This window comes from Onthophagus taurus, chromosome 8 (genome assembly GCF_036711975.1).
Source record: "Onthophagus taurus isolate NC chromosome 8, IU_Otau_3.0, whole genome shotgun sequence".
NCBI lineage: Eukaryota > Metazoa > Arthropoda > Insecta > Coleoptera > Scarabaeidae > Onthophagus > Onthophagus taurus.
This window is the reverse complement of record NC_091973.1, coordinates 6,248,377-6,263,866: the sequence shown is the minus strand read 5'-3', so window position 1 is coordinate 6,263,866 and position 15,490 is coordinate 6,248,377. Positions and strand designations below refer to the sequence as shown.

Below are 15,490 nucleotides of genomic sequence, written 5' to 3'. Positions count from 1 at the left end.
GCAGCATTAAAATAAATTGGAGTAATATAATAATTTTATTTAAACATTTTAAATTCCCTCAAAAACTTATTGCTATACAAAATAATTGCGAGAAATACAAAAAGTAAAATAATAATTAATTTGATATTTCCATTACCAGAAATGCTTTTTATTTTTTTACTAAAGACTAAAAGGTAATTCACACGTATATAATCACTATCCGTAACAACAATCATTCCTTTAATAGTGGAACCTCTCGAATCTTTAAGTTTTCTTTGCTTTGAAATATCATCAATATACTCACAAACAGCAACCACACTCAAATTCTCCCCTATAATACTATTAATCCACCCAGCTCCATACGGGGCGTAAATAATACTTGTGGAAAGATGTTTGCTTAGGTATATACCTTCTCCAAACAAAGGGTTGGTTTTTGTACTAAATATTTGTTGAAGACCCACTCTTGAAATGGAATAGAATCTATCTAATTGGCTCCCATGAAATGCTAAAGATGTATTAAAAGTTCCTTTACGTGCATTCCAAGACTGTTCAGAGGAGGAACTGTGGTTTATTTTAAATATACATTTTGGGTTAAATCCTGAGATATTTAAAGGAAACTCATTTTCCTATAAAATAAAAATAATAATTTCACACTTTAGTATAAACATAAATATAATATATAATATATATATTAGTATATATAGTACTTTATAAATAATATAAACTTACATTGAATTTTTGTGTAAAAAATGTGTAAGAAATTGGATCACATTTGGTGTATAACCAGGTTAAAAGTTGAATATGTTTCTCCATATTTGGTAAAAATGGAAGATCTCTTAAAGGGGGCATACTATTACAAATTGATCTCTGCAAAAAAAACTTAATATAACATAATATATAATTAATTAATATAATTTACCAAAGAATTAAAATCCTTTTCAATACCATCTTCTTTAAAATACATAGGGGGAAATGGTCTAACACTAGAATCAGACCGGAGGGAATTCACAGCGCTCGTAAAAAAACTAAATACTAAATCACAGCCGAGTAAGTTTTGGTTTAAAAATTTAAAAACAAATTCCTCATCCATTCTTGAACCAAACGAATTTTTTAATAAATCTATTTTTATATCATAAAGGTGACGTTTAAGAAATACATAATTTTTAGGTTACGATTAATTGGTTGCCTACCCAATCAAATTTTATTATCAAGTTATATTTTTTTAATATATCCTCTAAAACATATAATCTACCAAAAAATATTATTACAAAACAAAATAATCTCAAATTCACGTGATTTCGCCGATAATACAGAAAACGAAAATGTTAGGTAATTTTTTATTTAAGTTACTAAGGGTGTGGTACTATGTCTAAGAATAGCCAACAAAACAGAGATAAAATAATTGTCACCGGCACTCACGGAGAAGTTCTGCGAACGAAATAGGTCATTCTTTCTACGAGTTAACTTACTTAACGTGTGTTAAGTTCTTATATTAAAAAAATGAACAATCTTGGCCTTTTAAAACCAAGACTCGCTGCTATATCTAAGTAAGTTCTTATTTATTTAGATGTTTAAAATTTGGCTTTTTTTGGATTATGACATAATCATGCGCGAATTAAGAATCAACAACATGGTCGTCGTTTTCTATATTTCCACATAAAATTAACAAATAAAAAGCTAATTTCTACATTTTTTTTGCTTCATAGTTTACGATTTATGACTCAATTGGGCGACTTAGGAAGTGGCGCTGGAAAAGGCGGTGGTGGTGGCGGTTCCATCAGACAAGCGGGTGGCGCATTTGGCAAAGCTGAGGCCGCCCATGAGGAAGAGTACTTCTATAAAAAGGTAAACATGTTTACAATATCGAATATATAACATTTTTTTTGTTATTTTTAGCAAAGAAAACAACTCGCGAAACTTAAAGAAGATTTACACGATGAGATTCATTTCCATGAGGAGCAAATTAAGAGACATCAAGAAGCGATTAATCGCCACAAACAAAGGGTTCAAGACATAGAGAAGAAATAGGGAACATGATGTTGATGAAAAATAAAACGGTCTTGGAGCATAAGATAGTCTTATTAATGTAATGTTTCTTTTTATTTCTTAGTTGTTTTGTTTCTTTTTTCTTTTTGAAAATAATAAAAAAAATATATAAATTGTGGTGATCTTTTTGTAGATACTTTCTTTTTTGTGGTTCCTCCAGTTCTGAATTACTTGTTCCTCCATTTCAAATTCTTCCTGTATTAAGTTTTACAATATTTATATAGTCTGCTTAATAAGTTGTTTATCATTCCTTTCAGTATTTTTTTACCAAGTCTACTTGTTTTGCACCAGGGACCCTTCCACTTTGCATTGCTGGTGTGTTAGGAGTTGTAATCTTTGTTCTGCCAAATTTTTTTCATAATGTTCATCATTAGTTATTTCCTCTCCAAACCTGACTACAGTTTCTCTCTTTGCTTTTGCCACTACAGTTTTTTTTAGGTCAATTGAGCCCAATTTATTTATGGTAGTGCGTCCATGAGTTCTTTTATTGTTGATCTCTTTCCAAACATGTGTTGTCGTCGATATTTAATAAAAAGTGGAATAGTTTTTGCGAAGTTCCTGCAACGAAAAAGGTCATTCTTTCTAGGAGTTAACTCCATATCCATACTTACTTAACGCGTGTTAAGTTCTTATATTAAAAAAATGAACAATCTTTTCCTTTTAAAACCAAGACTTGCTGTTATATCTAAGTAAGTTCTTATTTATTTAGATGTTTAAAATTCGGTTTTTTTGGGTTATGATATAATCGTACGCGACTTAAGAATCAACATGGTCATCGTTTTCTATATTTCCACATAAAATTAACAAATAAAAAGCTAATTTCTATATTTTTTTTGTTTCATAGTTTACAATTTATGACTCAATTGGGAGACTTGGGAAGTGGCGCTGGAAAAGGCGGTGGTGGTGGCGGTTCCATCAGACAAGCGGGTGGCGCATTTGGCAAAACTGAGGCCGCCAACGAGGAACTTTTATAAAAAAGTAAACATGTTTACAACATCTAAAATATCAAACATATAACATTTTTTTATTATTTTTAGCAAAGAAAACAACTCGCGAAACTTAAACAAGATTTACACGATGAGATTCATTTCCATGAAGAGTAAATTAAGAGACATCAAGAAGCGATTAATCGCCACCAACAAAGGGTTCAGACATAGAGAAGAAATAGCAACTAAAGAAAAATAAAACGTTTTTTTTTTTGAGAATAATAAAAAAATATACAAATTGTGTTGTTCTTTTTGTAGCTACTTTGTTTTCTGTGGTTCTTCCTGCTCTGAATCACTTGTTCCTCCATTTCAAATTCTTCCTGTATTAAGTTTTTCAATATTTGGCCATATAGTCTGCTTAATAAATTTGTGACTGTTTCAATTTCCCTTGACTTTTTGTTTATGATTGCCACTCTGCGTTTCTGATGTGTTAAGAACTGTGATCTTTGTTCTGCCAATTCTTTTTCATAATGTTCATCATTAGTTGGTTCTTCTGCAAACCTTCCTACTGTTTCGCTCTTTGTTTTCTGCCAAATCTTGCGTTTAAATCCTAAGATTATTAATTCTCTGCCATCGCCTAATTTGCTTATGGTAGTGTGTTACAAAGCCTTTTATTATTGATCTCTTTTCAAGCATGTTTGATATTTAATAAAAAGTGGAATAATTTTTGTGTTTTTTATACATTTTTTATCTTCATATAAAAATCTCAAATTATTTACCACTATTTGTAGTGAACAAGACTGTTTATCGCTTCAGTTAGACCTGGATAGGCTTTCTTATTATATTATTATATTGCTACAGTTCAAATATCCATCAGTCGTATAGATTTTTTTTAGTAGAGCATCTTTAACGGTTTTACTAAATTTGGTGTGATTTAAAGTTCTGACATTCGAAGGGAACTTGTTATAGAACTTGACACCGCGATAATCATGGAATGCATTAAAAATAGGCCATTTTCGCAAGCTCCATCGTGGCACAAAGAGTCAGTCTTCGCACTGGTTAGGTGCATCAATATGATCATTCCAGTTTAATGTAGGATCAATCAGAAGTCTTAGGAGACTATATATGCTTCCTTTGATACCATAATAATGAAGTTTGGCCATCAAGATGGAATGATGCACGACTCAGATCACAACAAATTATTTTAGATTTCTCATGATTGTCATGGGCATCCGTGAGATCTTTGACGATTCTTATAACCATGCTGATCTTCTACCACGACATTATTTTTACTTAAGTAGAAAAAGAATCCTCCCTTGAAGAATTTTAGAAAAAACTGGCAGCAGGGCTATGGGCCTATAGTTTTCGTATTTGTGATCATCCCTTTTTTATATACAGATACGTTTCTAAGTGTTTTGTCGATCTAAGCCAATCTTAAAAACACGTCTAGAGAAAAATGTCTTTCTTTGTCGTAATTGCAATGCAGATTTTTGCCATGCAGTTGTATCATATTCGAAACATTGAAAATAAATTATCATACGCTTCTGCGTTAGTAAATGACATGTTTACTGTTACCATGGTTATTTGATTTGTTTTTCTCAATGCTCCGATTGATGGCACTCGAGTTTTTAACATTTTCTTCTATAATTCGAGAACGGATGGCGATATCAACATGCGGTTTTCACTAATATTTAGCAAATTTTAAGGTCACTAAGGATTTGTGAAGTAAATAATTAACTGTTTTTCAAAAATCACAAAACTATGTAAACGCTGTAGATAGCGCCCTCTAACTAATTTGTTTTAAATCAAACGATCTTACTAAAAACATCTTTTAAAAGAGCATCAAATGCTCTTTCAAACAAACCCCTCACCATTATGACAGATATGAGAAATATCTGAAAACAAAAGCGATGCGGTATTATCCAAGATATTAAATGATGTTGTCAAAGTTATAGCTTATCGTCTAACTTTCTGAGATAGCGGAATAATTTGTTTAGCAATTTGATGTACCTTTTGCACATTTATTGAAAATTATAGGGCTGGAGCAATTTCGCTTGCAACTTTTTTTAATAATAGGAGAAGTCCATATATGTCTTCACTGTTTGTCTGTTTCAGCTCCAAGATAACATTTAATATCTCATGATCATCAATCGAATGTATTTCGGTTGCATAATACTCGCTGAATACTAACATAGGTTATTTTTCGTGATGTAATTTTTTGTTTTATCTGCTTTTGTACTGCATTTCATTTTCAAAACTTTAATTATCCCACTTTGGGAACAATAAAGATTATTTATTTTTTTTTATTACTTATTTTTTACTTTTCAAATGCAATTATATTAAAATTTTGCATTATCTGAGGTACTTCATCGATAATTTAAAAGTGAGATTATTGGAAAGCTCAATTTGCTCTCAAAATATATAATTATTAACTTAGTTATGATCATGATGATGAAGCTCCAATTGATTTTTAATATCCCCCAATTTGTGGTCTTCAATTTCATAATATCGTAATTAGGTTGGAGTAGTTTATTCAATAATAACATTTTTATTTGCGTTATTTAATGAATTTTTAAGTGTTTTATTTGTTGGTTGAGGGTATTTCCTTGAAATATTTGAACTTGGCGCGATTCGAGAACGCCATGATTAGAGTGGTATCGAGGCATGCGCTTCGGTAACGCTGTATGTTGTCTAAAAGTTGTATTCCATTGATCAGTGTGCTGCATGCATTTGTGTTCTCTGGTGTTATTTGTGTCAGGTTGATTTTTTTTTATATATATATACATATATATATATAGTATAGGGGGGTTAGTCGAATTCGTTCGACTAGCAAGAACTATTTTTGGTAATGCATTTAAGGATATCAATTATTTTATGTTGTACAATCCTGCTGCGGTTAGCAGTGGCAAATCAGGTAAGAAAAACTGTGATTGACCAAATGTTCGTGTTATGTACGTTTCTCGTCTAGTGTTACAACGTTGGGCTTAACCATTGGTTCCAAATGAAACCGTGGGCGTACGTGGGGCCGTAATTCGGAGCTTACGGGCCCCAGGCTCCACTACTGGAGGCGTCTCGAGAAAGATTTTCTCGCTGTTTACGCCATGTTTTTGTTGCCATTGTCCAGCATTTGCTGTACTATTTTACGTTTTACCTTCTCATATTTACATTTGTCAACGTATCGTCATCGCTTTTTGACGACACAGATAAAAAAAACGTTTTTTAAACCTCCCGGGTTTCGTTCAATGTTAATATATACACTATTTTTTTTTGTTATCGTTTAGAATTGCTAATCAATTCTTAGAGACCGAGCGGTTTAGTAAAAAATATTTTCATAATAAAATAATTATTGTTATTGATTTGATAATTTCAAATCCGTTTAAAGGAAAGTATCGACCCCGCGGTGGCGTGAATATTTTATTATAAACAACCGAGCTATTGACAAAGAGTTTAAAGATCATCCTCCGCGTTCGACGATAAATTTTACATTTATTCATCAAAACGCAAAAACGTGCTTTTCTAATCATTTCCCCCACCATCCCTTTTTTTCTTACGACCTTTCCGGGTGGCTCCGGAAACTTCTCTCTCTTCTTTAACATCTTTAACATCTTTTTTTCTTTTTTTTCTTTTATTTCTTTTCAACACACACGCGGTTCTTCAAAAGATATTTCTACCTGCTCGCTTTTTTTTTGACTTTTTTTTTTTAAATTCTCCACTTAATAAATGAATATGCAAAAAGAGTATTAATAGAAATATTAAAATAGAATCGAGATTAGGGTCTTTAATTTAATTCGTATGATGATGATTCCTTGTGGTTAGTTTCGGTGCGATTTAGATTACGAAATTACGCTAGTTACTGTTAAATTAGAAGAAAATCGTCGTTCGTTCGTTCCCGGGGTCTCGACAGCCTTGACGGGCGCATCTCTTGCGTTTCGACGCAAAAACGATCGAAGGGCGACTGTACAGTTGCTGACATAAGTATTTTAACACCTGCGAATTCAAAAAATACTTTCGTAAAAATATTTCGCAAGTTAAGTGACTAAAAGTATGATTTAAAGTAGCTTGTGTAATTTTGGTATTAAATATGTTATTGAAGACCCGGAAGTTCGCTATGAATCTAAAAACCTTAATAATTTTAAAAACAATGGAAGGAAAACTATGCAATTCTAATCAATTCTTAGCGTATACCTTTTAACCGGTTGTTTTGCAAAGTTTGAACTTAGGCATAATTCATAAGTTAACGTGAATGCTTACGTCATTGTTTATACGGTTTTCTATTTTCTTATAACGAATAATATACAAAAATCTAAAGAAAGTTTTTTATATTATTTTTCTTCCACCATCAAGGGATGTTTATTTTTACCAGAAAAGGTGAGACGCAATGAAAATCCTAACGATCTATAAACTCCTTTCGATACACGATGGCTGAATATAGAACGTTTCACTTTGCGTCTGTCACGCCTAAAATAAATTTTGTTTATTTTATTGAGAAAACCAACAAAATTCTTTCTAATCTAGCTAAATAACACTACTATCAATTTGCAAACCCGTTTCCCAAATTAAAAGTAAACTTTGCGTCATATTACATATTACGTTATTATTTTACAAGATAATAAGAAGGAAAAAAGTTTGTTTTAGTTATTTGATAGCATAGAATGTTCGATCCATTACTCACTTCGCGATTAAACTAATAGAAACAAAAATTACTCATTTTAAATATTTTCTTAAACTTAATTTGTTTCCATTTTGAGAAATACGACGCAATAAAATGTATTAATAGGATTTAGATTTAGAAGAAATTGTTTTACGTACCAAGTTATTGGTTGTAAGTGTAATGAGAACATAGGGGGAGAGTGAATCAGAAGGCGACTGTAAACCTATTAACGCAAAATTTAACGTGATTTGACTGTCAATGAGTGAATTATGGAACCCAAAGAACTAAACGTAAGCGGAAACTATACGGATGCAAATAGATTTAAGTAGTTTAGAATATGACAGCAATTCTTAAACAAAAAATTAAGAAGCGAATATTATCTAAGAGGTTCACTTCCTTTGTTTAAGAATCTCAAACACTCATTGAAATATTAACACAAATTTTTTTAATTATTATAACTATTCTATGTTGTGACAGAAAAAGTACTGTAATTAATATGCTGATAGAGAATTGAGCTGCAACTACAACAAATACGCGCTAAGGGGTCAAGGTGCTAATATATGGAGGAAAGTTTTTCAATTACCCTATATAAAATAACCTTAAATACAAAAATAATCAACCACACACCCACTAATAAGAAGACTGAATGGAATAATCAATAAATATATAAAATCAACAGTAGCAGAGGAGTTATATTACTGCTTATTGAAAATGATTTCAACAAGATATGAACCCACATAAAATAAAAAGATTTAAATTGTATACTAAAACAATAGTAAAATCTGCTGTAGAGAGTACAAAGTGTATAAAGTGGCTATAAAACTACAATACAAGATTACCTAAAATCTAAAAGATACCAATTAATCTCTAAACACTAAAAAGATGTTCAAGCAAGTTTACTTTGGTTCAATGACTAAAAAAATTGTATTGATTCTTCTTTCAAAGTTGTTAAGGCTCACTTTTTCAATATTCTCTTGAAATTCTAAGCCGTTTCTTTCATTCCCTGAGTAATGATGATGCAAGACATCCAGAAAAAAAAAGAGCTCTGATATAAATGCTGTAAATATTAGACTTCCAAAGCGCTTGACCAACACTAGCAAAAATATATGAGATTCCGAAAAAAATGAAGAGGAAGATGATGAAATGGACGTTGAATACGAGGAATTGTCAACGATCAAGATATTATGATTATTATCATCAAGCAGCCTTCTGGGTCTATTGATCTGTATCATGTATTTGGTCTTTTTCAAGTAATATTTAGTCTTCTGTAAGCAGTATCTGGTCTTTTTCAAGCAATATTTAGTGTTTTGTAAGTAGTATGTGTTCTCTAATCTTGTGTAAGCAGTATTTGGTCTTTTTCAAAAAGTTTTTGTAAAAATTGTCTTTTTTAATGACAAACTGGATTTTGGAGGCAATGTAGATAACGTTCTGCACGCTATATGTGGTCTTTGTCAAGCCACAATCTGGGTGTAGTTTTCTTCCAGCAGTATCTTCATCTGTAACCTTTATCCAATCATCTAAAAGCAATATTTAGTTTTTTCCAAACAGTATCTAGTCTTTTTCAAGTAATATTTATTATATTATATATTCTTCTGCAACCAATTTTAGTCTTCTGTAAGCAGTATCTGGTCTTTTTCAAGTAATATTAAATGTTTTGTAAGCAGTATATATTCTTCTGCAACCTATTTTAGTCTTCTGTAAGCAGTATCTGGTTTTGTAAGTAATATGTGTTTTCTGCCACGTTTTCTGATCTTTTGTAAGCAGTATTTGGTCTTTTTCAAAAAAATGTTTGTAAAAATTGTCTTCTTTAATGACAAACTGGATTTTGGAGGCAATGTAGATAACAGGGATGAAATTCTCCATATTTCTCAAAAATTAAATAATAAAAATAGGAAAAAGTAAAAACTTTTTGTGAGAAATATTAAAAATACTTAATTTATTTCAAAAAGTACTTACAAATTGAGTAGTACAAATTAAGTAGTTACAAATTGATGGAAAATTTTAAAATATGATGGAAATAGGAATGAGTTTTGGTTTTCTTTCTTAAAATACAAAATATTTCTAACAAAATTTTTTTTTTATACAAAATCAAAATTAATAAAATCCTTTAAATTTCTTGGAAATTAACTTCTTCTAATTAACTAACTTCTGTAGAAGTTAATTTCCAAGCAATTTAAAGGATTTTATTTATTTTGATTTTGTATAAATTTTTTTTTAGAAATATTTTGCATTTTAAGAAACAAAAACCAAAACTCATTCCTATTTCCAACATATTTTAAATTTTTCCATCAATTTGTAATTATTTCAAGTACTGAAGATGAAACATTTGTTTCGAAACATGTTTACTTTTTGAAATAAATTAAGTATTTTTAATATTTCTCACAAAAAGTTTTTACTTTTTCCTATTTTTACAATGTAGATAACGTTCTGCACGCTATATGTGGTCTTTGTCAAGCCTCAATCAAGGTGTAGTTTTCTTCCAGGAGTATCTTCATCTGTAACCTTTATCCAATCATCTAAAAGCAATATTTAGTTTTTTCCAAACAGTATCTGGTCTTTTTCAAGTAATATTTAGTGTTTTGTAAGCAATATGTATTCTTCTGCAACCAATTTTAGTCTTCTGTAAGCAGTATCTTGTCTTTTTCAAGCAATATTTAGTGTTTTGTATGTAGTATGTGTTTTCTGCAACCTTTTCTAATCTTTTGTAAGCAGTATTTGGTCTTTTTCAAAAAAATTTTGTAAAAATTTTCTTTTTTAATGACAAACTGGATTTTGGAGGCAATGTAGATAACGTTCTGCACTCTATATGTGTTTATCCAATCATCTGAAAGCAATATTTAGTTTTTTCCAAACACTATCTAGTCTTTTTCAAGTAATATTTAGTGTTTTGTAAGCAGTATGTATTCTTCTGCAACCAATTTTAGTCTTCTGTAAGCAGTATCTGGTCTTTTTCAAGCAATATTTAGTGTTTTGTATGTAGTATGTATTTTCTGCAATCTTTTCTAATCTTTTGTAAGCAGTATTTGGTCTTTTTCAAAAATTTTTTGTAAAAATTGTTTTCTTTAATGACAAACTGGATTTTGGAGGTAATGTAGATAACGTTCTGCACTCTATATGTGTTTATCCAATCATCTGAAAGCAATATTTAGTTTTTCCAAACAGTATCTGATCTTTTTCAAGTAATATTTAGTGTTTTGTAAGCAGTATATATTCTTCTGCAACCTATTTTAGTCTTCTGTGAGTAGTATCTGGTCTTTTTCAAGCAATATTTGGTGTTGTGTAAGCAGTATCTGCTCTTTTTCAAGCAATATTTAGTGTTTTGTAAGTAGTATGTGTTTTCTGCAACCTTTTGTAAGCACTATTTTGGTCGTTTTCAAAAAAAATTTGTAAAAATTGTCTTAATGATTTCAATCTCATTATATTATCTCATCATATTTGTTAGTTTCATCTCTCCAAGTTTAATCCAGTTGTTTAAATGCACCCTATAGGACTGTGATCAACAATTTGGGTTCAACATTGTTTTACTCACAATCAATACTTTACTACTTATACTCTCTTCAGTACTTTCATGGAATTTTACCGTCATTGTAGTATTCTTGTAGATGTTATAAATAAGTTTGGTGTATTTAGCAACATTGAGCATAAGAGTAGGAGAGGCTTTATAGAAAAGTTCTAACACATACCATGATGCGTATTGATTTAGGCTTGCAAAGCGCTCGTCAAACATCTCAAGCGAAAAATCCGCTCCTAACCTAGTTCCTCATCACTTAAATTTATTTTTGTGGGTATTCTGATATTCCTTGATTTTACGTATTTTTTGTCTCTTCTGCCTTAAGAAAAAAGTGCGAATTACGGACCATTACTATTGTGAGATGATAAGTGGCGGTTATAATTTCAGTTTCCAAGGTCTCTGCTTCATAATATAAAAATGTACAAGCTACATACAAAAATTTTATTAAAAAAAAAAATTTTATGATTCGAATTAGAATTGTATAAAATCCCATTGGGGCCTATTCGTATTCGAATTCTATCTCGAATGAGATATCGAAATGGAATAATAATTAAATTTTATCGATTTGCTTATATTAAATAAATTTATATATGTATGAAGGAGTTAAATTGATAAATTTAAGTTTTAAAAAAGATGGTATTAATTCGTTATCAGAATCATTTATTGTATTGGAAAATCCAATTACGTCATAATTTCAATAACAAATTGGGTATAATAGATTTATGGTGTAGGGCGGAAGCTGTATTGTTCGGGTTTAGGTGGCCGTAGCCATCGTATTGGGGGCGGCTACCAGCAGCAGCAGCAGGAGCCCAGGTTATTGATTATTTCTTTGGCTGGTCGCCATTTCCACACCTTTATCCTTTAGTCGGGCCCCAGGATACGGAACGTCAAAATTCGTTCCGTAACGCTCCCAAGAGTTTCGCGAATAAATAATTAAATCCGGTTCTGTGGCGAATTTCTATCGGTCGCGTTTAGAATATTTACAGTAATTAAGATAAGTAGAGGTCGGTAAGTCGAAGTTTACGATATTCGCTATCAAGAAAACAGATTCGTTTCGTCGCTTTTTTATATTTATTTTTTTTCTATATACATATATTTTGTTTAATGGAATAAACGAAATTGCATTCGATAAGCCTTGTTTTTTTGTGTACAATTAATGGATAATAAACCGTTTTTACCGTTTCTCTCGGTTCTAAACGGAATTATTCTAGGATTTTTATTTAGGTCTCTCAGATTATGCCTCGAAAACATCGTTAAAGTCAACGCGAACTTATAAACGTTCTAAGTAAGTACGTAGAGGAACGATAAGATAACGTGATTGTACGATAAAAAATTTTTTTTAAATTCTAACATTATTTGTACAAATTTACAAATATTTATATGCGCTCCAACCCATTTTATTGATTATTTTATTAAAAAAATAAACATCCTGTTATCCTACATAGTTATTTTCAATGTTTCTTTCTTTTTTTTTTTAAGAATGCTTATGGCTTGACGGGAGACGCAATTGACATTGATGTAGAGGGCAGTGGAGGTGATTTTAAAAATTACAGCGGATCAGGAGACAGGCAGGACACAGATGATGAAGACTTTGAAGGTAGAAAAAAACTCCATTTTATATTTCTATTGCAAGGAATTTTAAAGCAAAAAATTTTATTGGGTAATTTCTCAAAGTGTTCCCATAAATGTAACACAAAAACAAATCCTTTCGTTGAAACAGCTTGAGTCATAATGCATTTCGAACGTCACAAAGAAAATTGCCCACTTTAAAATACCATCTGTAGGTTGTTGATTATTAGATCAACAAGAAGAAGACTTGAAATAGCATGAAATTTGCATCTTGATTTAAATTTAAAATAGCAAGGATTTATTTTTTTATTCAAAATTCCTTGCATACCAATTTTATTAATAAATATTTTTTCAATCTATTAAATACCATCTTTTAAATAGGACCTGTAGATCCACCTCCCAAGGTGATAACATCGACGACGACTACTCAGGCTCCTATTATAAATAGGAAGATACCTGATTTAGGAGAAAATCCTGACGTAATAATGAACCCGAAACAAGAAGAACCTCCAGCTTCTTTCTTTGCTCAGCCGGGAATTTTAGCGGGTAAATACTAAAATATTTTATTAAAATTTAATATTTAATTAAAAAAAATTTTTTAGCTGTAATTGGAGGTGCTGTAGTGGGACTTCTCTGTGCGATACTTGTGGTAATGTTCATCGTATACAGAATGCGTAAGAAAGATGAAGGATCGTACGCGTTAGATGAGCCGAAAAGATCGCCAACATCGACTTCGTTTAATCGAGGCAACAAGGAGTTCTACGCTTGAAGAAGTTAGTGCGGTTTTAAAACAAACAACCAAATAAGGACTATTTAATTAAAAAAATCAGTGGTCAGCAGTTTTTCTAGTAAGGCGGAGTAGCTACCGAATCTCCCACCAGCTTGTAGTGCTGCTTTTATGTCAAAAACAAAAAAAAAATAAGAATTCTTTCGATCCGATAATAATTGATTTTTAAGAAATAAAAAAAAATGGATTTTAAAATGAAATGGAAACGCACACTCTTCCTTAAGCGGAAATTTTAATTAATAACAATACGTAAAGAGCGAAAATCTTTTTTCTTTGCCTCAATAAAAATAATAATTAAAAAAACGCGGCGCAATTCGTAATAAAAAGAATAATCCGGTCTAACTCCAAAAACTGCCAAAACGGTGTGACTAAATAAATAATAAAAAAATTGGAATTGTGAAAAAATAATAATAATAAAACATCCTCTGGTTTTAAAACTTGACTGCGTGACGATCGCAATAAAAGAAATGTCATGGCACGTTTAAAACACTGTAAACATAACAAAAAAAAATACCCATTTATATGTATATAATATATATCATGAAGATTAACTGAGTGTTTTTCGTCCATTTACCTTTTTTGGGTATATAGTACACGACTCTTTTTTAAACATTTTTTCTATATACTTTTTTAACAAAAATATAAAAAAATTAGTTGCCTGTAATACTCTATAAGATTGAATTCATTAATTAACAAATCAAATACAGTTTATATCCAAGTACTATATGCTCAATATTACTTAAAAAAGGTACCTACGTTATAGTAAAGAAATTTTCGCATCAATAAATTACGATCGGTTTTAATCGATTTTGATCAATAAGTGACAGTAATTTATTACGCGCGACACTCACCGTTTAAGGGTTAAGCGACAGATAATATTCACTATTTAAAAAAAAAATTGTCGACGTCCTTTGTTCCTGGTCCTTAAATACAAAAAATAATTACAATAATAAACCGCATAACGGGGGCCGTGACCAAATGCGTGTTTACGTGAAACGTTTAGGATACTAATTGTATGTTAGTTAGATATCGGTTTTTTGCATTTGTTCACCAAAAAAAATTTTTTAAATGTCGGCAGCTTTAATAATAATTTTTGGGCAGGATAATATATTTTTTAGCAATTACATTCTATTTTCTTAATTAATCGTCTACATTCCGCTTATAACTATATTTTTCCAGATTATTTATTTTAATTTTTTTTTTTAACCGAGGCGGTTGTGAACTGTTGCAAAAATCTGGCGATGAGAAACGTTATTTTTAATTTTTTGGGAATGTTGAAGGGATTTCGACCACCCCTACAATTTTCCTCGATAAAACTTTGTATGCCATAAGAACTCGCCCTGCGTCGAATTCTAAGTGAATATAAGCCGCGTTTGCGCTGTTTTTTTCTGTATTAACTAACGAGAATTCACTAAGAATTTTACCGGTAGCGTTTTTAATATTCCACTTTACAATATTTATTCATTTTATTTTTTATTGTATTTGTTTTAGTTTTTTTTTTAATATTTTTTGGGAAATATTTTTTATTAATATATATATATAAATATACGATGACAAAAAAAAACAAATTAATCATACTTACATTCAATAACAAACTTTTTATTAATTATTATTATTATATAACTATAGAAGATTTTTCGATTTAAATTGTATAGTATTAAAAAACTAGACAAAATGTGTACAATCCGGTTGTAAATAAAGAAAAAAAAAGTAACTACGTCTTATTGTATTCTATTTGTTTTCCTAAAAAAATATATCTGATCTTCAGATATGATTTATTAAAGAAAAGTCGATAAGATAGAACATATTTTTACAACATATTATTAAAAATTAAAACTCAAAAACGAATTCTTTGAAAACATGGTTGTCTACACAAAAACAAAAAAAAATAAATTGTTAATAATCATACAGAATGAGTCAACACATTTATTATCAAGTTTTTATACGCATCGTTAATAATAACGAGGTGTATATTTATTTTTATAATAATTACATAAAAATTTTTTTATTAAATTTTTACA

The 15,490-nt window shown here is 30.3% G+C and overlaps 3 protein-coding genes and 2 long non-coding RNA genes across 7 annotated transcripts; 3 read left to right on the top strand and 2 right to left on the bottom strand.

The window, feature by feature from the left end:
• Positions 1 to 21: 21 nt before the first annotated feature.
• LOC111425532 (Poly(ADP-ribose) polymerase 16) lies at positions 22 to 1,306 on the bottom strand. Its single transcript, XM_023059624.2, has 3 exons — positions 899 to 1,306; positions 709 to 846; positions 22 to 605 (listed from the first exon to the last, which is right to left on the bottom strand). The coding sequence occupies exons 1-3, from the start codon at positions 1,067 to 1,069 to the stop codon at positions 36 to 38; spliced, it is 879 nt and encodes a 292-aa protein (XP_022915392.2). The 5' UTR covers positions 1,070 to 1,306; the 3' UTR covers positions 22 to 35.
• Positions 1,307 to 1,360: 54 nt separating this feature from the next.
• On the top strand, positions 1,361 to 2,141 carry LOC111425533 (ATPase inhibitor mai-2, mitochondrial-like). The gene is made up of 3 exons (XM_023059625.2): positions 1,361 to 1,526; positions 1,686 to 1,824; positions 1,876 to 2,141. Exons 1-3 carry the CDS (start codon positions 1,480 to 1,482, stop codon positions 2,005 to 2,007), a joined length of 318 nt encoding a protein of 105 aa, XP_022915393.1. The 5' UTR covers positions 1,361 to 1,479; the 3' UTR covers positions 2,008 to 2,141.
• Positions 2,142 to 2,488: 347 nt separating this feature from the next.
• On the bottom strand, positions 2,489 to 2,724 carry LOC139430922 (uncharacterized). The gene is made up of 2 exons (XR_011641278.1): positions 2,637 to 2,724; positions 2,489 to 2,583 (listed from the first exon to the last, which is right to left on the bottom strand). It is a non-coding gene; the product is annotated as an uncharacterized lncRNA (long non-coding RNA).
• Positions 2,725 to 2,915: 191 nt separating this feature from the next.
• Positions 2,916 to 3,252, top strand: LOC111425534 (uncharacterized). The gene is made up of 2 exons (XR_011641279.1): positions 2,916 to 3,003; positions 3,063 to 3,252. It is a non-coding gene; the product is annotated as an uncharacterized lncRNA (long non-coding RNA).
• A 2,427-nt stretch (positions 3,253 to 5,679) lies between these two features.
• LOC111425197 (Syndecan) lies at positions 5,680 to 15,186 on the top strand. 3 transcript variants are annotated; one of them, XM_023059050.2, is made up of 4 exons: positions 5,680 to 5,865; positions 12,593 to 12,710; positions 13,064 to 13,228; positions 13,285 to 15,186. In XM_023059050.2, exons 1-4 carry the CDS (start codon positions 5,800 to 5,802, stop codon positions 13,449 to 13,451), a joined length of 516 nt encoding a protein of 171 aa, XP_022914818.1. In that variant the 5' UTR covers positions 5,680 to 5,799; the 3' UTR covers positions 13,452 to 15,186. The 3 variants fall into 3 exon arrangements, with proteins under 3 accessions (XP_022914818.1, XP_022914819.1, XP_071055179.1); XM_023059051.2 differs by lacking the exon at positions 5,680 to 5,865 and adding an exon at positions 11,994 to 12,121; XM_071199078.1 differs by lacking the exon at positions 5,680 to 5,865 and adding an exon at positions 12,295 to 12,398.
• Positions 15,187 to 15,490: the final 304 nt, after the last annotated feature.

Bases quoted from the DNA above. Each gene is read 5' to 3' on its own strand.
- LOC111425532 (XM_023059624.2), bottom strand. From the start codon at position 1,069: ATGGATGAGGAATTTGTTTTTAAATTTTTAAACCAAAACTTACTCGGC. The intron at 847-898 runs GTAAATTATATT...TTTTTTTTGCAG, and splicing joins AAAAGGATTTTAATTCTTTG to AGATCAATTTGTAATAGTAT. The intron at 606-708 runs GTAAGTTTATAT...TTTATTTTATAG, and splicing joins TTTTTACACAAAAATTCAAT to GAAAATGAGTTTCCTTTAAA.
- LOC111425533 (XM_023059625.2), top strand. From the start codon at position 1,480: ATGAACAATCTTGGCCTTTTAAAACCAAGACTCGCTGCTATATCTAA. The intron at 1,527-1,685 runs GTAAGTTCTTAT...TTTGCTTCATAG, and splicing joins AGACTCGCTGCTATATCTAA to TTTACGATTTATGACTCAAT. The intron at 1,825-1,875 runs GTAAACATGTTT...TGTTATTTTTAG, and splicing joins AAGAGTACTTCTATAAAAAG to CAAAGAAAACAACTCGCGAA.
- LOC111425197 (XM_023059050.2), top strand. From the start codon at position 5,800: ATGCATTTAAGGATATCAATTATTTTATGTTGTACAATCCTGCTGCGG. The intron at 5,866-12,592 runs GTAAGAAAAACT...TTTTTTTTTAAG, and splicing joins GGTTAGCAGTGGCAAATCAG to AATGCTTATGGCTTGACGGG. The intron at 12,711-13,063 runs GTAGAAAAAAAC...TCTTTTAAATAG, and splicing joins AGATGATGAAGACTTTGAAG to GACCTGTAGATCCACCTCCC.